Below are 25,365 nucleotides of genomic sequence, written 5' to 3'. Positions count from 1 at the left end.
CCTCCTGACTTCTGTGGAAACCAGAAGCCACCTTAGGTAAAAATGCTGGATCAGTCTTGAAGATGATCCGATCTGAAAAAATAACGCAAAAAGGAGGTCTAACTGATAAGGCCTCAATCTCACTGACTCTCCTGGCAGTAGTCACTGCTACCAAAAAAACTGTTTTTAACGTAAGATCCTTTAGTAGACATTCCTCTAAAGGTTCAAAGGGGGTTCCCGTCAGGCCCTGTAACACTAAAGATAGGTCCCACTTGGGAAAGGGAGGGCCCTGAACCGGTCTTTGTCTAGACAGAGCCTTAAAGAATCTGACCACCCAAGGGTTGGTGGCCAGATGCTTTTCTAAATAAGCACTGAGTGCTGACACCTGACCTTTAGGGGAACTTATGGATAAACCCCTATCTGCCCCGCACTGAAGGAATTCCAACACCGTTGTTGGACTGTGTACCGCAAAGGAGCCTTCTGCACACCATTCATTGAAACATACCCAGACCTTTTTATAAATCTGGCGTGTTTCCTTTTTCCTGCTGTTGAGGAGGGTGGAGATTAATTTCTCAGAAAAACCTCTAGCTCTTAGCATACCCTCCTCAGTAGCCAGGCCGCTAACTGCCATTGGTGAACCTGTGGACAGAGGACTGGGCCCTGTGAGAGGAGATCCTCTCGAGGTGGCAGGAATAAGGGAGGTTCGACCGCTAGCTGCTTGAGTACTGAGAACCAAGCCCTCTTTGGCCAATGTGGTGCTACTAGAATCAGGGACGTGTTTTCCATCTGGAACTTCCTGAGAACTGCCGGTAATAACGCTGGGGGCGGGAAGGCATAGCAGATTCTGAAATGCCAGTTCTGGATCAATGCGTCGACCCCTCGCGCTCCCTCCCCTCTGTTTAGGGAGAAAAAACAAGGGGCTTTCGCGTTGCTTCTTGACGCGAACAGATCTACTTCTGGAGGACCCCATTTCTCTGAAATGAGATTGAAAACCTCCTGGTTGAGGATCCAATCGCCCTCTCTGTTTGGTTCGGCTGAGAAAATCTGCTATCACATTCTTTTCTCCTCTCAGGAAGACTGCTGAGAGTGAGAGAGTGTGAGTCTCGGCCCAGTTCAGAATGCCTGATGCTAAGGCCGACAGGACTCCGCTTCTTGTGCCGCCCTGTTTGTTTACATAGGCCACGGCGGACGAGTTGTCCGACCGCACCTGCACATGGTGGCCCTGTAGCTCCTCTTTGAAGAACCTGAGTGCTAGCCCGATTGCCCTCAGCTCCTTCCAATTGGACGACCTTCTTAGTTCGTCGCCCTCCCAGGTGCCCTGTGCTAAAAGGGAACCCAGATGCGCCCCCCAACCCTTGCCGCTTGCGTCTGTGGTTACCACCTGAGAAACTGGGATGAACCACAGACGACCCTGCGACAAATTTGAGACCCTCCTCCACCACCAGAGGGATCTCTTTACTTGGGGTGGAACCTGTACCAAGGTGTCCAGATCTTTCTGACTGTGATCCCACACCCTTAGGACAAAGGACTGTAAGGGACGAAAGTGCAGACCTGCCCATTGCACTGCTGGGAGGGTAGCGGTTAATAGTCCTAGGACCGACATCAGAATTCTTATGGAGACCTGACTGCTGCACTGGAGAACAGCCACTGCCCTGTCCAGTTTTTGTACTTTTTCTGCTGGAAGAAACACTCTCAGTAGCGTTGAGTCCAACAGATAGCCTAAGTACGTGATGCGCTGAGAAGGAATCAAACTGGATTTCTCCAAGTTCATTAGCCACCCTAGACCTGTAAGAACCCTCTTTGTTAGTTCTAGATCTCTAACTAACTGCAGTGGACACGCTGCAAATAGGAGCAGGTCGTCCAGGTATGCTATCACTGATATACCCTGGAGCCGAAGAAAAGCCATCACCTCCGCCAAGACCTTGGTGAAAATGCGGGGCGAGGAGGATAGCTCGAAAGGCAGCGCCTGAAACTGTAGATGTACCGTTGTTCCACCTACATCTACCGCTAGCCGAAGAAACCTCTGCGAGGCTTCTGTTATAGGAACGTGTAGATACGCGTCCTTTAGGTCCAGAGATACCATAAAGCAGTTGCGGGGCAACAGGGCTCTGACTGTGAAAATTGTTTCCATACGGAATCTCCTGTATGTCACTGACCTGTTCAGGGGCTTTAGATTCAGAATCAGTCTGAATTTCCCTGTGGGTTTCTTCACTACGAAAATGTGTGAATAGAAACCCTCTCCCTCCTTGGCCTTTGGAACTCTGAGAACCACATTTTGATCTACCAGATCTCTTAATGCTTCCAACAGAGCCTCGGCTTTTGCCGTACACCTGGGTAGGTGCGTGACAAGAAATCTCCGTGGAGGAGGATTTGTGAATTCGATATGGTACCCCCTTCTTATAATCCCTAGGATAAAGCGATTGGGGGATATTGCCTCCCACTGTGGGAGGAAGGCCCCCAGTCTTCCCCCCACCCTGGTTGGGGAGTCATTGACTTTTACGGGGCTGTTCAGGAGGGCGAAAAATCGCCCCTCCCCTGCCCTTGCCTTTCTGACCCCAAAATTTCTTTTGCCCTTCCGGCTTTGGAGTTTCTTTACGCTTTTGCGGACGAAACCCCTTCTTTGTATGTGCAGGGGTTTTCCGCTTAACCGGGAAGGATTTCTTCCTGTCTGCTGTGCGGTCCAAGACGGTCTCTAACCCTGGGCCAAAGAGAAGGTCTCCCGTTAACGGTATGCCGCACAATTTGACTTTAGAGGCGCTATCGCCCGGCCAAGTTTATAGCCAGAGGGCTCTCCTGGCCGAATTGGCCAGAGCCGCTGATCTGGCCGACATACGTACTGACTCTGCCGAGGCATCAGCTATGTAGGCGATACCTCGCAGAATCGTAGGGAAAGAAGACAGAATGGTTTCTTTTGCCATTCCAGCTTCAATATGCTCTTGAATCTTAGAGAGCCAGTGCTCCAGATTGCGAGCCACTACTGTGACAGCCAACTCAGGTTTTAAGTTACCAATTGTTGAATCCCAAGTCTTTTTGAGGAGAGAGTCTATTCTCTTATCCATGACATCCACCAGGGCCCCCATGTCCTCAAATGCCAGGTCTGTGTGTCTGGAAACCTGGGAGAAGGCGGCATCTAACTTGGGATTTTTATTCCAGATAGATGTAGGATCATCCGAGAACGGAAATCTCCTCTTTAAGGATCTAGAAAAAAAGGGTTTCCTTTCGGGATCCTGCCACTCCTTTTTAATAGTTTCAACCAGTACCTCATGTACTGGAAAAACTTTCCTCCTTTGTTCCCCCAAGCCTTTGTACATTTGGTCATGAAGGGTCAGGGGTTTCCTGTCCTCCTGAATACCGAGGGTTGTATAAATAGCCCCTAAGAGGTCCTCTACCTCTTCCAGGGATAATTTATATCTGGAGGATTTCCTGGACTCCCCGTCCTGGTCCTCTCCCTCAGAACCATCCTGGGAATCGGAGGAGGAACTGTCTGGTTGTCTTTGTTCCACTCCGGAGGGCCCTGGAGCTTCCTCTGCCCTAACTGAAGTTGCAGGTTGGGCAGGAGCAGAGCCCTGAGCCTGAGGCGGGGTTGTATCCTGGGGAGCTGGACTAATGGGAGGCTGAAACCTTTCAAATAAGGCTTTAAATGAAGAAAAGGTGGACGAAAGCTCCTTAACCGAGGCTGCAAGTCCTGACTCCTGTTCAGAGTCCCTCTCCTTAACAAGGGAGTCTATGCACTCCCTACACAAGACCTTTGTCCATGCTTCCCCTAATGTGTCTTTGCAAGAGGCACACCTCTTCTTAGAGCTATGTGTAGACCTAGACTTCTCTGTAGCTTTCTGAAATACATGAAAGAAAAAAACATTTTGTCACTTTTTTTTTTTTTTTAAAAACAAGGATACAACCCTGGGAGTGCACTAGACCCTCCTTAATATGTGGGGATCTGAGCCTCCCTCCCCCTGACCACCCAGGGTGTCTGCCCCCCCATGACAGGAACTATACATGGAGGGACAATCCTAGATAAAGAGTACTCTTCCCCAGGGCACTCTTACCTTAGGAAGGCTGGAGGTAGTGTCCGTTGGCTGAGCATCTGCTTCCGACATGACTTTGCAGGTGGTTGCTACTACCGAGTCCTACGCTGCCTGTGCGCGTCCCAGACTCGTCTCCAGCCTGTGCCTGGCTTCCCTATCAGTGCCGCGACCCGGAACCGGAAGCCGCGGGTCAAAGACAAGCATTCGCCCTTCCGCCGGAAATGACGTCGCCCGTCGTCCTTTCCGCCTAGTTCCAAAAAGAAAAAAAGAGCGGTCTGTATAGTACACAGGAAAGGCGAACGCCTGCATGCTGCAGCCCTGTGGCCGCGATAGGGAGCCCCCACAGCCTGAAGCCGCGCTCGGCTAGGAAGTGGTGGCAACAGAACGAGGGGTAAGTCCCCCTCAAGCCCCTATGAAGCCCCTGCTTCCATTATAGGCTCCAAAAAAATAAAAACAGCCATAGTCACCCTGACTGAGTGGCCAGGTTCCTTGCACAGTGTCTCCCCACCGGAGGAAACACTAATACTGAGGTCTGGCAGGGGGAAGTAAGAATTTATGGGCTGGCGCAGTGTTTCCTAGAGGAAGAGGAGGAGACTATCTCTCATGGTGGCTGTCCTGAAAGACGAAGGGGGAAAACGCAGTGTTAGCGGGATCAGCCCAGATACCTGCTAGCACCTGCATTTTGACCCTCCGCCCGGCCCAGCCCACCCAAGTGCAGTATCGAACGATCACTGTCACTAAACGCATAACTGCAGCGTTCGCAGAGTCAGGCCTGATCCCTGCGATCGCTAACAGTTTTTTTGGTAGCGTTTTTAGCGGCCTAGTACACCCTGGTCTTAGTCAAACCAGCACTGCAGTAACACTTGGTGACGTGGCGAGTCCCATAAGTGCAGTTCAAGCTGGTGAGGTGGCAAGCACAAGTAGTGTCCCACTGCCACCAAGAAGACAAACACAGGCCCATCGTGCCCATAGTGCCCTTCCTTCTGCATTTGCCAATCCTAATTGGGAACCCACCACTTCTGCAGCACCCGTACTTCCCCATTCACATACCCAACCAAATGCAGTCGGCTTCATGAGAGGCATTTTCTTTATGTCCTCCCGAGTACCCCCACCCAAGGAACCCCCCCCCAAAAAAGATGTTGTGTCTGCAGAAAGCGCGGATATAGGCGTGACACCCGCTATTATTGTCCCTCCTGTCCTGACAATCCTGGTCTTTGCATTGGTGAATGTTTTGAACGCTACCATACACTAGATGAGTATTAGCGTACAGCACTGCACAGACTAGGACACACTTTCGCAGGGTCTCCCAAGATGCCATCGCATTTTGAGAGACCCGAACCTGGAACCGGTTACAATTATAGAAGTTAGTTACAAAAAAAAGTGTAAAAAAACCCAAAAAAAACAAAAAATATATAAAATAAAAAAAATAGTTGTTTCATTGCTCGCTCTCTCTCTCTCTCTCTCTCTCTCTCTCTCTCTCTATTCTCTCTCTATTGTTCTGTTCTTTTTTACTGTATTCTATTCTGCAATGTTTTATTGTTATTATGTTTTATCATGTTTGCTTTTCAGGTATGCAATTTTTTATACTTTACCGTTTTACTGTGTTTTATTGTTAACCATTTTTTTGTCTTCAGGTACGCAATTCATGACTTTGAGTGGTTATACCAGAATGATGCCTGCAGGTTTAGGTATCATCTTGGTATCATTCTTTTCAGCCAGCGGTCGGCTTTTATGTAAAAGCAATCCTAGCGGCCAATTGGCCTCTAGACTGCTTTTACAAGCAGTGGGAGGTAATGCCCCCCCCCCCCCCCCCCACCGTCTTCCGTGTTTTTCTCTGGCTCTCCTGTCTCAACAGGGAACCTGAGAATGCAGCCGGTGATTCAGCCAGCTGACCATAGAGCTGATCAGAGACCAGAGTGGCTCCAAACCTCTCTATGGCCTAAGAAACCGGAAGCTACGAGCATTTCATGACTTAGATTTCGCCGGATGTAAACGGTGCCATTGGGAAATTGGGAAAGCATTTTATCACACCGATCTTGGTGTGGTCAGATGCTTTGAGGGCAGAGGAGAGATCTAGGGTCTAATAGACCCCAATTTTTTCAAAAAAGAGTACCTGTCACTACCTATTGCTATCATAGGGGATATTAACATTCCCTGAGATAACAATAAAAATGATTAAAAAAAAAAAAAAAATGAAAGGAACAGTTTAAAAATAAGATAAAAAAGCAAAAAAATAATAAAGGAAAAAAAAAAAAGCACCCCTGTCCCCCCCTGCTCTGCGCTAAGGCGATCGCAAGCGTCGGTCTGGCGTCAAATGTGAACAGCAATTGCACCATGCATGTGAGGTATCACCGCGAAGGTAAGATTGAGGGCAGTAATTTTAGCAGTAGACCTCCTCTGTAAATCTAAAGTGGTAACCTGTAAAGGCTTTTAAAAATTTATTTCTTTTGTTGCCACTGCACGTTTGTGCGCAATTTTAAAGCATGTCATGTTTGGTATCCATGTACTCGGCCTAAGATCATCTTTTTTATTTCATCAAAAATTTGGGCAATATAGTGTGTTTTAGTGCATTAAAATTTAAAAAAGTGTGTTTTTTTCCCCAAAAAATGCGTTTGAAAAATCGCTGCGCAAATACTGTGTGAAAAAAAAAAAATTAAACACTCACCATTTTAATCTGTAGGGCATTTGCTTTAAAAAATATATAATGTTTGGGGGTTCAAAGTAATTTTCTTGCAAAAAAAAAAAAATTTTTCATGTAAACAAAAAGTGTCAGAAAGGGCTTTGTCTTCAAGTGGTTAGAAGAGTGGGTGATGTGTGACATAAGCTTCTAAATGTTGTGCATAAAATGCCAGGACAGTTCAAACCCCCCCCCCAAATGACCCCATTTTGGAAAGTAGACACCCCAAGCTTTGCTGAGAGGCATGTCGAGTCCATGGAATATTTTATATTGTGACACAAGTTGTGGGAAAAAGACAAATTTTTTTTTTTTTTTTTGCACAAAGTTGCCACTAAATGATATATTGCTTAAACATGCCATGGGAATATGTGAAATTACACCCCAAAATACATTCTGTTGCTTCTCCTGAGTACGGGGATACCACATGTGTGAGACTTTTTGGGAGCCTAGCCGCGTACGGCACCCAGAAAACCAAGCACTGCCTTCAGGCTTTCTAAGGGCGTAAATTTTTGATTTCACTCTTCACTGCCTATCACAGTTTTCTAAGGCCATGGAATGCCCAGGTGGCACAAAACCCCCCCAAATGACCCTATTTTGGAAAGTAGACACCCCAAGCTATTTGCTGAGAGGTATAGTTAGTATTTTGCAGACCTCACTTTTTGTCACAAAGTTTTGAAAATTGAAAAAAGAAGAAAAAAAATTTTTTTTCTTGTCTTTCTTCATTTTCAAAAAAAATGAGAGCTGCAAAATACTCACCATGCCTCTCAGCAAAAGGCTTGGGGTGTCTACTTTCCAAAATGGGGTCATTTTTTTTGGGGGGGGGGGGGGGTTGTGCCACCTGGGCATTCCATGGCCTCCGAAACTGTGATAGGCAGTGAGGAGTGAAATCAAAAATTTACACCCTTAGAAATCCTGAAGGCGGTGATTGGTTTTCGGGCCCCGTACATGGCTAGGCTCCCAAATAGTCCCACCCATGTGGTATCCCCATACTCAGGAGAAGCAGCTGAATGTATTTTGGGGTGCAATTCCACATATGCCCATGGCCTGTGTGAGCAATATATCATTTAGTGACAACTTTTTGTAACTTTTTTTTTTGTCATTATTCAATCACTTGGGACAAAAAAATTAAGATTCAATGGGCTCAACATGCCTCGTAGCAATTTCCTTGGGGTGTCTACTTTCCAAAATGGGGTCATTTGGGGGGGGGGTTGTACTGCCCTGCCATTTTAGCACCTCAAGAAATGACATAGGCAGTCATAAACTAAAAGCTGTGTAAATTCCAGAAAATGTACCCTAGTTTGTAGATGCTATAACTTTTGCGCAAACCAATAAATATACGCTTATTGACATTTTTTTTTAGCAAAGACATGTGGCCGAATACATTTTGGCCTAAATGTGTGACTAAAATTGAGTTTATTGGATTTTTTTATAACAAAAAGTAGAAAATTATCATTTTTTTTTTCAAAATTTTCGGTCTTTTTCCGTTTATAACGCAAAAAATAAAAACCGCAGAGGTGATCAAATAACATCAAAAGAAAGCTCTATTTGTGAGAAGAAAAGGACGCAAATTTTGTTTGGGTACTGCATTGCATGACCGCGCAATTAGCAGTTAAAGCGACGTAGTGCCAAATTGTAAAAAGTGCTCTGGTCAGGAAGGGGGTAAATCCTTCCGGGGCTGAAGTGGTTAATACACAAAATGATATTAAGGCATTTACAGTTTCGTTTAAAACATTGCTTTTGGTGGTGTGATGGAAATTTTTTTCACAGGAAAATGGGAGTGAAATTTAAGTCTAGCCAGCTTATTTATGGACAGGTGGGAGAAAGTTTATTTATACTAATAGATGGCCCCAGTTAAATGTACAAACGTTTTATTGATACCTTCAGAATTTGGAAGGGAGACAGGGAACAACTGGCGATTTTCCTCCAGGAAGCCAGATAAAAATAGATTTGGGATTAAAGTGGTTGTAAAGGCAGAAGGTTTTTTATCTTAATGCATTCTATACATTACGATAAAAAAAAAACCTGTGTGCAGCAGCCCCCCTCACCCCCCCCCTAATACTTACCCGAGGTCCCTCTCTGTCCAGCGATGTCCACGAGCATCTCAGCCATCCAAGTTTCCCCTTCCTGATTTACTGAAACACAGCAGCAGTGCCATTGGCTGCCGCTGCTATCAATCAGTCAGCTGGCCAATCAGGAATGAGAGGAGGCGGGCCAGGTCGGGGCTCCATTTCTGAATGGACATAGGGAGCTGTGACTCGGCTCGGGTGCCCCCATAGCAAGCTGCTTGCTGTGGGGTCACTGAACAGGAGGGAGGGGCCAGAATCACAGAAGAGGGACACGAGAAGAGGAGGATCCGGGCTGCTCTGTGCAAATCCACTACAACAGAGCAGGTAATTATAACATTTTTATAGGAAAAAAATTGAGACTTTACAATCACCTTAAATTTAATTTATGATGTAATTGGACATAAAGTATCTTTTTTGGGTTTAAACATAGAAATGGAGAATAGGACCATCCACACCGCATCTAGTTCACTCCCACTGATAGCAATGCATGCATTCTGTTCAGGAATTGCCATCAAATAAAATGGGTATCAAATATTCCAAAGGGTCCGTTTACAAAAGAAGAGATGTATTCAGAACAAATGGATACATTAGGGATCTAAGCAGAAAAGGATATGATAAGATATTTAAGCGGATGATTGAGGTGAAAGAGGAAAAAAAAAAAGGAAAATAAATTGGTGACACGCAAAAATACAGAGAGGAGAGTGGAATTTTGGATTCATTACAGAATGAAATGCTCAGTATAAACAAATAGAAACTATTTTTTTTTAAACACTGGGCTATTTTATTGAAGGAAAAACTATTTGGATCAAAACACAGTAAAAAAAAAATCTCTCATTTTACAGCAGGAGGTCTCTACTTTGAAAAAATAAACTAAAAAAGAATCCCTCGTGAATTTTTTTCTTTTTTTTTTTTTTTGTGAGATGTGTTGTAAAAAAAATAATCCAAAGCAAGTAAAAATGATGGACAGTTTCAAATCCAATGCACAAGCAAATTACTGTATATTTTGTGGCACTAAAGGGAAAGTATATATGATGTAGTCTTTGCAAATATCCATACGTTGGCCAAACTGTAAGAACACTGACTAAAAGAATTGGTTAATGCATTCAAAATTTATAAAAGGAATATAAGGGGGCGTGGCACGGCATGAGCATGTGAGGACACTTGCTATACGGGCTCCGTGAACCCACCACACATATCGCATCCACAGCAGTTTTCCTGGGGAGATTTTGGCATCGAATCATGCCATCCAGACGGCGGACATCTCTGCAGCCTCAACGGACCTCCCGGAACCGATCTGGATCCCTGGATCAGTACTTTTCGGAGCCTCGCCGCACCACAGCAGGGACTTCCAAGATGGCGCCGACTGGTAAATACCAGGCCGCACGTGCAGCCTCTCCACGACTTCCATCTCCCTTGCTACCTCCCCCCGCCTCACCCTCCACCACAGCCAGCCCAGTGCCTCACTCAGCGGTGGGAGATTACATGGGGGACAAAGATTTGCGGGCTCTTAATCTCTCCCTCCCTACTAAAGCTGATCTGGAGCGATTTGCCCACAGGGTTGAGAAGGTCTTTAGCCAGGACATTGAAGCACTCCAGGCTGATACAGCACACATTGGGGGCAGAGTGGAGGGTTTGGAGGCACAGTGGGAAGTGGTTACACCTGCCCTGCAAGCACTTCATGAATGCTGCGAGACCCAAAACCGACAGATTAACTCTTTAATAGATCAGATGGATGACTTTGAGAATAGAAGTCGCATAGTTAACATCTATATTAGAGGCATGCCAGAAGCTACTGCTCCCAGGGATATAGTTCCTTCCCGGCGAGTTCTTTTCAAACAGATTCTCGCCAGGAAGCACTTGATCACATTGAAATAGACCCTCCGTCCACCTTCAGATGACCCAGCCAAGCTAAGGGATATCATCTGCAAGCTGCACAAATATTACCTGAAGGAACGCATATTGTTTCATGTCAGAGGTGTCCACCACGTGGACTTTAATGGATACAAAGTTGTCTTTCTTCCCGGATCTTTCCAGACGCACTTTAATGCAACGTTGTGCCCTCAAGCCACTACTTGAGGCTTTAATTTGTCGGTGACCAAAGATGGTCGCCAATTCATCTTGCACAATAAAGATGAGTTGCCGCAGTTCCTGCAACACTTGGGCTTACCCGCTATTGATGTTCTAGACTGGAGGTCCTCACTGAAGATTCCACTCCCTGCACACCCACAGCATTGGCGCCCTGCACGCCACAGGGGACGGAACAGGCGCAGGTCTAGAGATGATCCCCCCTCCCCGGTCTATATCGCAATCTCCCCGACATTTCACCCCTCAGAGGAGGTCCTGAAGGACACATGTGAACTGACTGTCTAACTAGATATTGTTTTCTTTTACATGGACCCTCCAGGGTTCTTTTTAAATTTTTACTGCTGCTATGGTAATTTGGTTTTTCACATCTTTGATGCTGCTGTGATCTTAGTGCCAAACAGGGTTTTTTTTTTCCTCTGGCAGGATCGCACCTGGTGTTGTGCCATTTCCCCCACATAGGCCAACTCCTAGGAGTTATGTCCCATATCTGGAAGCCCACGCTACTCGCTAATCTCCACTCTATTTTTGGGCAGAAGGCCGAGTGGAGATTCCTGACTGGTAGTGGTTGGATACTTTGGGGTGCCCTTACGGCAAAGTTCCCCTTGAATGTATTGTATGTCTTGATGGTTCTTTGTTTTCTAGGTTTTTACTTTCGTTTTCTATTTTCTCAGCACTCCTTGATTCATGGATCAGTCACTTGCAGGTCTCTTTTCCCTCCTGACGGGGACTTGGGATACCTCCATGATTTCCGTACATTATGGCTTCCCTGAAAGTGGTATCAGATAATGTCCGTGGCTTAGGATCGCCTATGCAGTAAGTTGTGGCTCGAAACCAAATGCTTGGGGGCACAGATTTTTATTACAGGAGCCACACTTTCACACTGACTCGGTCCCCCACCTCCCCACCCACCTGTATAATCTATGTATGGTTTCTCAGCAACTCTCCACGATCTAAATCAAGCAGAGTTGCTAAAGCCATACATAAACAATGTCCCTTTGTCCTGGTGGACAAGTTTACTGACTAATGGCAGATAAGTTTTGATTAAAGGCACCATTCTAGGTCGTAAATTCACTTTTGCAACCATGTATGCGCCGAACACTTAACAGCTCACCTTCCTAGACTCCCTCTCCATTTTTAGAGAGGGCTTGAGGGGAGATTTCAATGTCTGCCCAGACCCACGGATTGACACATCTACGGGACATTCTACTCAGTCTTTCGCTTTCTTCAAACACTTCAGAAAATCCCTGCACTCCCACCATCTTGTCGATTGCTGGAGGGTACTCCAACCCACCGACAAAGATTTCAGCTACTACTCGGCCACTCATACCGTATATTCCCCCATAGATCTGTTACTGATGGATCAGTTCTCTCTGGAGACCCTATCTAGTGTGTCGATCGGTTCTATCACCCTCTCAGATCACGCCCCGGTATCCCTCTCTATACATCCGCTGTCCTCTAACGCCAAGTCCTGGACCTGGCGCTTGAATGAGAACATCTTGGATGGTGTAATGGCGTCAAAAAGCGCATATTGGAGTACCCTGTACTCTGCCGAGGATTCAACGGATGATGTAGGGCTGGCGTCCATATGGGAAGGGCATAAGGCAGTGGTTGGGGGGGGGGGGGAGTTCATATGTCAGGGCTCAAGATTGAAAAAAGCACGTAAAGGGGATCTCCAAACCCTCCTAAAAAAAATCCAATCTGCAGAACGCAAAGCTAAACGTTGTCTGACCCTGGAGCTAGCAGCAGAACTCCAATCCCTCTGCTTGGAGCTTGCCAACCTGCTTGATACCCGGATACAGGCACGCCTACGCCACATCTCTCACAAATTTTAGGAGTACGGGAATAAATGCGGGGCGACCGCTAGCTAGGGCCTTAAAGAGACAACAGGCCACGGGCCATGTACATAAACTTCATACCGCGATGGGTTCCCCAGTAGTTAACTCCTCTAAGATTGTGGCTGCTTTTTTGGACTACTATGCCCAGCTCTACCAGATCAGAAGCAGGGTCATATTCTGGAGTATCTGGCAGAAGCTCAAGCCCCCAACTCACTAACCAAACTAGCAAGCACCTTGAGATGCCCATTACTCAGACGGAGCTGGAAACAGTGGTAAAAGAGCTCCCGAAAGGGGAAAAGCCCAGGTCCTGACAGATATACGAACCTATTACAGTACCTTCCTCCCTTTATTGTCTAGCCCAATGTGTGCCTACTGTAACGCTTTAGTGTCGGGTACCATTATACCTAAAGAGGATTTACTGGCCCATATTATGGTGCTCCCTAAAGAAGGGAAAGACCACATTGCCCCTAGTAGCAACAGACCGATATTCCTTCTCAACACCAATATAAAAATATTAGCGAAGATCTTATCGAACCGTCTTAAACCCGTAATGCCATCTATCATACATCCAGACCAGACAGGGTTTATTACTGGAAGGGAATCGGGGACAATACTAACCGAGCGATTCAATTGATCCAGTGGGCATAAACACAGACTGGCCATCCACCCTGTCTCCTGCTTTCTACTGACGCTATAAAGGCATCGACAGGGTGGACTGGGTATACCTTTGAGCTGTATTGCCCCTAACTGCTTGGCCCTAACTTGTTCTCCTGGATAACCTTGCTCTATAACTCCAGTGTTAAGACACCTTCCCTATTATGAACAGAACTAGGCAGGGCTACCCACTGTCCCCCCTCATTTTCGCCCTCACCCTGAAACCATTGCTCAATAGGATTTGCTTGAATCCAAATGTCAAGGGCTTCGGTGTTGGGCCAAGGGAACATAAATTATCCGCTTATGCATATGATGTCCTTTTCTATGTGGCTGACCCCTTGATCTCTCTCCCCAACATCATGGATAAAATACAGAACTTCAGCTTACTCTCAAATTTCAAAATCATTTATAATAAATCCGAAATTCTATCCTTGAATATCCCATCGAGCTTGCATACATGGTTGCAATCCTCTTTCTCCTTTACTTGGTGCCACACTCACCTGAAATATCTGGGTGTCTATCTTACCCCCCTCCGTTCCCAGCTTTATAACAGTATTTATGCCTCGCTACTCTCCACTAAAAAGCAGACTTGCACAGATGGGACAGAGAGACCATCTCGTGGATGGGCTGAGTCAGTGTGTTAAAGATGAATGTGCTACCTCGAATCCTTTTCTATCTACAAATGGTGCCTATCTCTTTACCCAGGTCTTTCTTTTCGATCCTTAACAGTATGTTCTTAAAATATATCTGGCATGGGCAAAGCCTTCGATTCGCTTTTCGCACCTTACAGAGACCTAAGCGGTTGGGATACCTGGGTGTCCCAGCTATACGCAAATATTATGAGGTGATTGCTCTGCAGCGGATATTGGACAGGTACCATGAGGTGTCCACTAATGTGTGGGTATCTTTAGAAAAATTTCTGGCTGGCTGCAACTTATCCCATGCCCTATGGTTACCCCGGGCACATAGAGGTCTGTCACCATTTGTTTCTCCAATTACTGCTCACACTTTGCAGCAATGGGATGCCCTCAACAGGTCAGGAAAGCTTGCCCCTCGGTTCTCCACCCTAGCTTCCCCTGGTTTGCCCCAGGGGAACACCCGTCTTTCTTCCGTACCTGGAGGTGAGGTGCGGCAAGTTCTTCCAAAACCAGGGATTAATCCCACTGGAGGAACTTAGAGCTCAATATGGTAGCTTCCCCCTAGACAATTGGAGATATAGACAGCTTCAACATTTTACATGTGGTCTACCTCAAGCCATACGTTCCCCTACCTCCTCCACGCCTTTTGAGAAGCTGTGCATGTCTGACAATCCAGTCCCGCACTTCATAGCTGTCCTTTTTATGAAATGCTACTAGGGCAGGGACCCAAGGGTAAGCCAATATACATTCGTGAATGGGAAAGAGACCTGCAACACGAGTTTACTGAGCTACAACTTGACCTTTTATACCGCCTTACTCACTCTAGTTCTGTTGACACAAAAATGCAGGAGAATGGGTTCAATGACTAAATGGTATAGGGTCCCCACCAAACTTGCTAAAATATACCCAACCTCCTCAGATGCTTGCTGGCGGGACTGTGGGCATAGGGATTCATTTTTGCACATTTGGTGGGACTGCCCTAAGTTACAGCCTTACTGGCAGGACATTAGAACCCAAATAAACCTCATCTTAAACGTGCACCTCCCTGACTCTCCAATGAGTTTCCTCCATGTCCCTACCATCCCTCTCAGCCTTTATCGAAAGTCAGTACTGCCTCACCTCCTGAATGCAGCTAGGAGATTAATCCCCATCTACTGGAAAAGCAGTCAAGTTCCAAGCCACTCGGAATGGATTTGTCTTTTGAACGATATTAGGGCTGCAGAGGAGTGGATGGCGACATGTAAGGACAAACATGATAAATGGTATGGAATTTGGGCCACTTGGATTCCTTATGTAGACGAGGCCCGCACAAACACACAACCAACGGGTACCGTCCCTGTGGGAGGAGTTTAACTGTCAGAAATGTTAGACTTGACTTGATCAGACTAGATATGACTGCTAGTACATTTTAATAGAGTGCCTTTCTTCTTTTTCTTTATTTTTGTTGTTTGGTTTTAATGTTTCATGTTTTCTTTATCTGTCTGCCATCTGGGCTCTAATCAGTGGTGTTTGCTAATTACTACTGCTAAGTATGGTAGCAGAGCTAGAGACAAACTTATGGTGATATGGCTCATATGGTTTCTTAACCACAAAGTAGACGCCCCCGTCTCTAACACCCTCTATGTTGGATGGCCAATCGGCCCTTATTTTATGTACTTTGATCAAATACCCTACTTGGGTATGCTTAGTCCTCCCATTTTCATGGCTGTTACTTGATTGTTATCTTCTTTTTGACCGTTTTGTCAGAATTGTGAACATAAATAAAAATTATATAAAAGAAAAGGAATATGATAAGCACAGTATGCCAGTACGTTTTAAAAGAGATCTTGTAAAGACTCAAGTGTACTTAGATTTCAGGGTATAGAGAAGATAAAAGTAGGATGGCGAGGGGGTAATTTAAAGCATGCCATCTCCAAGGCTGAAACACTGGATATATGAATGGAAAATTTTGACACCTTGAGGGCTAAACATAGATACAAGCTTGAATTGCTACATTAAGGAGAAGTAGATTAGTTACTTACCATCCCGTTATTGGAACAAAATCAAGCCAGGGTGAGCGCTGCACAAGGCTTCTTCTGATTGGCTGAGGTAGAGTTCATGACATCATCCACCTACCTCAACCAATCAGGGGAAGCCTTGTATTAATTCCAAAAAAATGCAAGTCTTCCTGTAATTGTCTGACTCCTCTGAGGTTTGTTCAGCCTCCCCTACCTCCTGGACCCAAGCAGATGCAAAAAAGACCTATTTATTTCACTAGTAGTTGCAGCGTCTGGGAGCGCTGTATGAAAGGAACTTTTTTTGGCTTAGGAGGAGTTTTTTTTTTTTTCTTGTTTTTAGAATTATTTGTTCCTGTCGAAGGATATTTTTTGTCTTTAGTCAATTGCGGTGCTGGGTGACAGGTATATAGATCTAGATAGTTCTCCCAGCACTGCTATTGAGCACTGCCAAAGTTGCCTGATCCTACGGTGTGTTTGTACGATGGTTGGACCTGGTCTTCCCGTCATGGCGCTGTGCTTCGGCTGATGTCACTCAAATCAAAATAGGATTGGATTGGGGCTTCTATTCAAATCTGTTCACTGTTGTGAAAAAAGGTGTCTGCCTGATTCTGGATCTGAAGGACTTCATAGTTTGAATGCCTTTGTGAAAGTACGCACGTTTTAGATGGAGTCGTGCGCTCGTGGTAGCTTCAATACACCAGGGAGAATCTCCTGGCCTCAGTCGACATCAGGAGTGCCTACCTCATGATTGCTTCCTTCCTTTGCAAAACTTTTCCAGGCCCCTGCAGCGAGGGATTCTGGCCAAGTGGTACAGCCTTCCAGGGTTGTTGGAGTTGACTATTCCATTGTCCCACCTTGCAAAGGTGTCGTGTTTCAGTGGATTAGGCAAGAGGACGCCAGCCTCTTCGTCTGGGGGGGGGGATGATGATTCACTTCAGACTCGGGAGAAAACCAGGCGCTTCCCATCAACACCTTGGATCTCGGAGTGATTCGCCTTTCCCTCTTTCATTGGACAGCTCTTCTCGAAGGTGACCTGAACAGAATCCAGTTCACTATTGTGGCTTACTTCCACCATCAAGGCAGCACCAAGATCTCGGCAGCTGCACTGGAATTGGCCATGACCCTCGTTTCAGTGAAACTCAATGTCCCTGCCTTGTCTGCAGTCCTCCCTCCTGGGAGTGGACAACTGGCAGTCATCAAAGTTTGAATCAGGGGGAATGGTCAGTACTCAGAGGTTTTTCACCAGTTGGTGCAGAGGATAGGGCAGAAGGGCATTCTGGTACTTCTGATTGCTCTGAATTGTTTGTGTCCGGGCCTAGTTCACAAATCTTGTTTGGTTAGTCACCAACATCCCTTGGTGTCTTCTTTCTCGAGGTCTGATTTACCACCCTGCTTTACAGTCGCTGACTTTAACGATATGGCTGTTGAAAGCCAGTTGCTGAAGGATAAAAGTCTCCCTCCGGCTGTTATCTCCACCATGCTTTGAGCTTGGACATTTACCTCCCATTTTATCTGTTTTTGTACCTGGAAGGCTTACTTCACCTATTGTGAGTCACTGGGTTATCATCCTCCTTCATGTTTCAGTTGCTCACATTTTGGCATTTCTTCAGAGAGGCATGGACCATAGAATGGCCCTGAGTACTGTGAAGGGCCAGGTTACTGCCTTGGCTGTACTATACCAACATCTCGTGGCTTCCCTTTCTCTTGTTTGGCCCTTAATCCAGGGGGTCACACATGTTGTTTCACCTATAAGGCCCCCTCTGGCACCATGAGACCTGAATCTGGGTTCGTTTGCTCTGCAAAAGCCTCATTTCGGGAATATCTGAGAAATTCCTCTTGACGCTAAAGGAAGCCTTCCTGGTCATCAACAGGATGCATAGGGTCTTCCAACTAGGAGCACTTTATTTTAGGGTCCTTTCACACTGGGGTGGTTTGCAGGCTCTATTGCGCTAATAATAGTGCCTGCAAACCGACCTGAAAGTGCTGCTGCTTTAATTCCAGTGTGAAAGCCCCGAGGGCTTTCACACTGGAGCGGTGCGCTAGCAGGACGGGAAAAAAAGTCCTGCTAGCAGCATCTTCGGAGCGGTGAAGGAGCGGAGTGTATACCGCTCCTTCACCGCTCCTGCCCATTGAAATCAATGGGACGGCACGGCAATACCGCCGGCAAAGCGCCTCTGCAGAGGCGCTTTGCGGTGGTTTTAACCCTTTCTCAGCCGCTAGCAGGAGGGTAAAACCGCCCCGCTAGCGGCCGCATACCGACGGTAAAGCGCCGCTCACAATAGCGGCGCTTTACCGCCGACGCCGCCCCCGTCCCAGTGTGAAAGGGCCCTTAAGCAACCATTTTTAGTAAGGATAAGGCAATCCTTTCGGCCTTGATTGTCTGAAGGTGGTATTGGCCTTTCATTTGAATGAGGATATTGTCTGGCAGTCTGTGCTCCCATCCTAAGGAAGTGGCTCTTCTTTATTTGGATGTAGTCTGGGCCTTTAGATTTATCTGAATTCTATCTGAAAGACTGTTTCCTTGTTCAGTCATAGGTGGTCCAAGTAAGGAACAGGCTTCCAATATTTCCAGGTGGATTCGCCAAGCTCATGCCCTTGTGGGCTGAGAACCTCCCTTTCCTGTTACTGCTCATTCGACCACAGTTCTGAGTGTGTCCTGGGCTTTTCATCATTCTGCTTATGTTTGGGTTTGCAAGGTGGCTAATTGGTCATCTGTTCACATTTTTACCAAGTTCTACAAAGTTGATGTGGCTGTTTATGCGGATGCCAGTTTTGGTCAGAAAGTTTGGCGGCCAGCAGTTTGAGTTCTGACGGTGTTGTTCCTTGTACTGTTTGGTTCCTTAGTTCTGTGCCCTCCCTTTTGTCTCTGGCACTGTTTTGGGACATTCCATCTGTCAAAATCTTAAGATCTGTCCTTCAATAGTTTGGCTACCAGCAGGAGCTGGCCCGAGGGTGTTTCCTTTTTCTGTTGCATCCAGCATCCTATTCCTGCAGGTGGCATAATTAAACCCATGTGTGAAGATCTGAAGACTGGCTGTGTCCTTCAATGAATGCACAGAAAAGGATTTTATGGAGTGTGACGGGAGGGGCCGTGGAACCCAGAATCCCTTGGAGAGGTTGGGAAACCCCTGTTTCAGCTCCACATGCACCTCCTATGTCTGAGTTACCCTGTGTCCATTAGGGGCACAGGATGAATGAAAAAATTGATGGACAGCTGTTTAATGGACAATGAGAAGGTGGTTACTTAAATATAACAGTAATATTTATCCACAATATCTCCCAGGATATATATAAAGAGCTGATCATAGGCCTCTAGAACTGGATAGGAGCAGCACAGTCTACTCCTACTATAGTCTGTTGCCTACTAGGCTGAGGAGGGGGGAGATCACTGTTTGTATTAATTGTAATTAGTTTCTGCTATTGTGAGAAAATTTGCTGTGTTTATATTTATGATAATGTTGATTGTGTGTTCTGAGCTAAAAGACAGCAAGTCTGTCCTGAAAAGTTATGCCTCTGAGTCACCTATGCTGTCTAAACGATTAGTTAATTAGATTGTTAACCGATTGCCAACCAGCTGCCACAGTTGTGCTGCGCGAATCGCCGTCCTGTTACGTCGGTAACATATTCGGCCACTAGGAGGCGCGTGCCCCCTGCTCGCCCATGGAGTCAACGCGAGTGCCTGGCGGTCGCAATCACCGTCGGGCTCCCGTGCTCGCTCGGGGCACACCGAGAACTGGGATCCGTGTGTGTAAACACAGTTTCCGGTTCTCTGAGGGGAGAACAGACAGATCGTCTGTTCATACAGAGTATGAATAGCGATCTGTCATCTCCCCTACACAGTCCACTCCCCCTTCAGTTAGAACACACACTAGGACACACTTAACCCCTTCACTTCCCCCTAGTGGTTAGCCCCTTCACTGCCAGTGACATTTTTACAGTAATCAATGCATTTTCATAGCACTGTTCCCTGTAAAAATGCCAATGGTCCAAAAATGTGTCAAAATTGTCCGACGTGTCCGCCATAATGTCGCAGTCATGATAAAAATCACATCGCTGCCATTACTAGTAAAAAAAAAAATTAATAATAAAAATGCCATAAAACTATCCCCTATTTTGTAGACGCTATAACTTTTGCGCAAACCAATCAATATACGCTTATTGCGATTTTTTTTTTTATCCAAAAATGTGTAGAAGAATACATACATCGGCCTAAACTGAGGGGGGAAAAAAGTTTTTTATATATTTTTGGGGGATATTTATTATAGCAAAAAGTAAAAAATACTGAGTTTTTTTTTCAAAATTGTCGCTCTTTTTTTTGTTTATAGCGCAAAAACTAAAAACCGCAGAGGTGATCAAATACCACCAAAAGAAAGCTCTATTTGTGGGAAAAAAGGACGTCAATTTTGTTTTGGTGCAACGTCTGCGCAATTGTCAGTTAAAGCGATGCAGTGCCGAATCGCAAAAAGTGATCTGGTCAGGAAGGGGGTAAAATCTTCCAGGGCTGAAGCGGTTAATTGGGTTTCTGGTTACAGTTTGTATTGTCATTCTGGTGTACATATATGTGTGAGATCTCAAAATAAACGGTCCATGTTCAAGCTGTGTAACTGAGCTAGTCTCATCTGGATCTTCGGCTGTAAAATCTGATATCTGAAGGTCCAGTTTGGAGGAAGCTGTGTACTGACGGAAGCACTCAAGCGGAGTGCGACGGGGATCCGATACATGGAGGTACCTGGATATGCAAAGGTTGGAGGGAACACCCAAAACTCTCAGGTGGACTGCAACAGAGCAAGGATGTGAGGGAGTTCTCACTGGCAGAGTATCAGAAACCTATAAGAAATCGGGGTCTGACTCAAACCTCCAAGCACCACCTTTCATTTTAAAGTTATTGTAATGGTTTACATTTTATTAAAAAAAAAAAAGTTATACTTGCCTGTTCCGTGTAATGGTTTTGCACAGAGCAGCCCCGATCCTCCTCTTCTGGGGTCCCCGCGGGCACTTTTGGGCCCCCCCCACTGTGCGTGCTCACTCCTGAACCCCACTCTGTCTGTCCATAAAGAACACCGACCCTGCCCCCTCCTCACTGGCTGTGATTTACAGCAGCGGAAGTCAGTGATGAGGGAGAAAGCCGGGGTAGCCTCTGATTTTGTGTGGGGGGTGGTGAGACTAGCTGCATGCAGAAAGTTTTTTTACCCTTAATGCATTAAAGGTTAAAAAAAAACTTCTGCCTTTAGAACCACTTTAACAATCAATTTTGGGCAGTCCGTCCCCAGAAGAAATTTTCATTAGGTTTAGCTTATTAAACTTCAGTTTAGTTGCCTAATACAAATAAAAAAAAAACACTTAAAGTTTGACTTCTGTAATTTTGTATTAAAAATCTAGCATGCATGCAGATCAGAATTCTCCTTCCCAGAATTGCCTCCCATCCCCCCAGTATACAGGCTGTACAGAAAAGTGAAGTTCACCTTTTCTTCACTATTGTTAGTGATAAGTTACTGATATGATTTTTTTAATCAAATTCTTTTTCAGTGCACCAAGGATTAATTCGGGTCTGTTCCAAACCAGTCATATTTGAAAAGGTAATATTTATAAACCATGCTCTTCTCAAACATAGTAATGCTATTTCTAAATTTGACACATTATGTAACTGCATTAGGCCTCACGCACACAGGCTTATGAAATAAGCAGTAAATATGCGCATATGGTGTTTGAACGTAAATGCATTCCGTCTCAATCGTTTTTGTTAGTTTTCCAAAATAAAGTAACAAGTTAGTAAACGTTTTTTGCATTGTTGAGGCTTTCAAGAACGGTAAAGGCAATACAGTATTATCAAAAACGAAGTGTATCCGTATAGTCCCATATCTTAATCTGGTGGTACTCGCAACCACTGAGCTATCCAGAAACAGTCCATAGTTTCGATAACCACCAGTTTTGACTCAAAAGGAAGAAAAAAACATGCATATAAGAAACAAAAGGGAGGTAAACAAACGCTTGAACTACAATGAAGACCTTTTGAAGCTCTATGCAGAGGAGGAAGGCCAGCTTGAACTGGTCCCTCCACCGCACAGTCCAGCTAGTATAACCCACTTCCTGGAGTTGACCAGTAGTGAGGGACTAACCCAGGGGTAATAAACCCAGAGTGATCCCATCAAAAATATTAACAATGTAAGTTTGAAGATATAACAGGATTTTACTGTGATAAACATATTAATTCTGGCCATTGGAATACATTTACATGCATACTAAGTTTTTTCTGCTTAAAAGCTCTTCTCAGAACATGCCTTTGGTGCTTTTGTTTCTTTATTTTTTTTGCTGCCTGTAAAAGCTCCTCTTCAAATACGCCTGTAAATGTCTGTGTGCCTGATCACATAGACTTACATAGAGGGGCCAAACACCTTAATATAAATATTATACTATAAATGACATTTTAGAAATTTTAGACTTATTTTTCATACTTATCGTGTTATTGGGTTTATGACAACTGTCCACACATATGGAGAGATTTCAGCCTTGGTTTATGTGCCTATTCTTCCTTCAGGTTAGCGGAATTGCTCTTATCCTTCAGTACCTACATATAGATCTTATTGTCATCCAACTTAACCATCATGCTGAAAACCTAGAATATTTCTTTACTAGTGTTTATGGGAAAACTGACTTCTAGTAATTGGAGAGCATAATCAATTTGGTGGTAACCTGTCTGATAACTAACATAAGCTCCCTCCCCTCTAAGAAAATACTGTCAATGGACGGGTTTAAACAACGTAAGGCTTGAACGGGCATTGAGGAACCACCCACTCAGAGAGATGGACATCTGCTAATGAAAACAAAAATGATATGGTGGGCTCAGGAGTATGTTATCTACCATCTGTCCTCTGTTCATGTAACAAATATCTTCATATTTGAGGAGACATCAGACACGCCATGAGGCAAGCATTCCAACAGGGAAACACTGTACTTCCAAAACCCGGGGGACCACTAGTAAAATGGTCTTGCCAAGCTGTGGTCCGTAGATGGGCTCCCAAACCCCCTGGGGTAACATTTACTTAGCGGGACTGCCACCATCCAGGGAACTCAGGGGTGTTCCACCATGAGACTCTCCATCTCAGAGGCACCAGGGAGACCGAGGAAGAAGTAATGCTCCCGAGGCTCCTAACCAGCACCCCTGCAGGACGGGCTGAAAGGTCCCCAACGTATTTGTAGGTACTCCCTAGAGACCATCCTTTATCAAAATGCATTGCTATAGTATAGTAAAAAGGTGAGCGCCATTATAAGATAAACAAGATAGGGAGAGAGACAGCAGTTAGTCATTCACCAGAGAAAATCCCTGCACCTTCAGGTATGAGCTATGATTTATGTAACGTTGGATGCTCAACTGAAGCACCCCTTGATGTTGCACGAGACCTGAATCTGCTGGATCGTTGCGGTTCCGGCAGGCAGGGGATGTAGGCTGTCAGTGCTCTCCAATCGGTCTACCCAGTCAGGAATTGGAACCTCTTTTTTTTCCAGAAAGGTAAAAAGGTCTGGGAGCTGCACATGAGTATGGAGTGCAAGGGAGTTGGAAGGGATGGCCCCAGCGGTATGTAGCTCCCGAGTTCCTTATGATTTCCAGGAGTGGGCAGAGTGTACCCCTCATACCAACAGTGAGTCAGGATAGGTCCGGGAGCATATGGACCGTGGCTCCATTGAAGTCCACTGGGCCCCTGGACCATGCCGGATACACGATTTCCTCTTTTATGCTGCATACACACGGTCAGATTTTCTGACGGGAAATGTTCGATGGGAGCTGCTTGTTGGAAATTCTGACTTGTGTGTAGGCTCCATCGGACATTTTCCGTCGGAATTTCTGGATCTCAAATTTTCCAACAACGAAGTCCGTTGTTGGAAATTCCGATCATGTGTACACTATTCCGAAGCACAAAATTCCAAGCATGCGCGGAATCAAGCAGAAGAGCAGCACTGGCTATTGAACTTCATTTTTTTCGGCTCATCGTACGTGTTGTACGTCACCGCGTTCTTGACGTTCGCAATTTCCAACAAGATTTGTGTGACCGTGTGTAGGCAAGACATTTTCCAACATCCGTCGGAAAAAAAATGGATTTTGGTGTCGCAATGTGTGATCGTGTGTACGAGGCATTATAGTGTAAAAATGGACTCTGGCGAGAACATCCCTGGGGGGTGGTTTGGGACCCACACGAGACTCCTGTACTCTATGTACCTGGTCCAGTATTGCTGGCTTGTCTAATAGTTGGTTCATGGATGTAGTAACGGTAGTTCAAAGGTTTCCTCCCGTGGTAGCCTCAGGGATACTCCTTAACCAAATATTATTTCGACTGTTACTGTTCTCTCAATCATCAGTCAACAAGTGCATCGTAATAATGCTGTAGTGAGTGTTCACTTGAGCTTGATCTAATGCAGTCACATCTGATTCTAAATATGTTGTGAAATATTCAACAGCCGTAATTTGAGTATATACAGAGTCTGTTGTTTCAAGTCTTTTATTTCTTTAGAAAGAGTACTCACAATTCAGGCCACCATTTCTGTGATGTCTTGCTTGGTAGGGCGAAGTGAAAGCAGGTCTCGTAAGTCTCTTTCCGAAGGCTGCTCCTGGATTGTTGATACAGAAGATTCAGTGGGGGGGAGTCTGCCCTAGGTATAACTGGCGACTGTATAGGTGAATCATAAAGAGAATACCCTCCAATGGGATAGGGACTATTCTAGGCATATCAGACAAAGAGAACTCAAGAAGACTTCAATATATAAAAAAAAATACAAATTTTATTAAATATTTTAAAATGATATTGGAGATTAAAAGATATGGCTTGTAGACATTTATACAGTAACAATACAGCAGTATGGTATGGTTACCAAAACCTCAACCAAGCATAATAGTGAAATGAGACAGCTGACGCTTTTTGAAATTGAGGGTTTACAATCTTCTTCAGGAATGCTCATAGGTAAGTATGAAGGTACTCTAGATCATAAGATCCCAGCCAAAATTCTTGCAAAGAGGTTAAATATGGTTATTACCTCTATTATCCATAATGGTCAAACAGGATTTATTCCAGGGAAATCAACATCATTTAATATAAGAAGAACGCGAATAGTAGCACAGTTAAAAGATCATATTCCAAATCCATCTGCATTGGTATCTTTGGATATGGCTAGAGCATTTGACTCTATAGAGTGGCCGTTTTTAAGAGTGACAATGAAAAGATTTGGATTTGGAGAAAGATTTATAAAATGGGTGGGTATATTATATAAACAGCCATGGTCAAATTTGCTGGTGAATGGTATGCTATCGCCTCCTGTAAATCTGTATAGAGGGACTAGACAAGGATGTCCCCTATCCACAACTGTTTGCAATAGCGATAGAAGCTTTAGTGCTTAAGATTTAGGCAAAGAAATGCAAGGT

At 45.2% G+C, this 25,365-nt stretch overlaps 1 protein-coding gene across 2 annotated transcripts in view; it reads left to right on the top strand.

Moving 5' to 3' along the window:
• The window catches only part of PRKDC (protein kinase, DNA-activated, catalytic subunit), a 712,087-nt gene that overhangs the window by 114,539 nt on the left and 572,183 nt on the right, over positions 1–25,365 (top strand). For both annotated transcript variants that reach the window (XR_012244521.1, XM_073631567.1), the window contains exon 14: positions 21,483–21,532. Coding sequence is in view for 1 of the 2 variants with exons in the window: in XM_073631567.1 (XP_073487668.1) it covers positions 21,483–21,532 (50 nt within the window). In the remaining variant the exon portion in view is untranslated. The remainder of the gene's footprint in view (positions 1–21,482; positions 21,533–25,365) is intronic.

This window comes from Aquarana catesbeiana, linkage group LG05 (assembly GCF_042186555.1).
Source record: "Aquarana catesbeiana isolate 2022-GZ linkage group LG05, ASM4218655v1, whole genome shotgun sequence".
Classification (NCBI taxonomy): Eukaryota; Metazoa; Chordata; class Amphibia; order Anura; family Ranidae; genus Aquarana; species Aquarana catesbeiana.
Note: the sequence above shows the minus strand (reverse complement) of the source record. Positions and strands in the feature narration are given on the sequence as shown.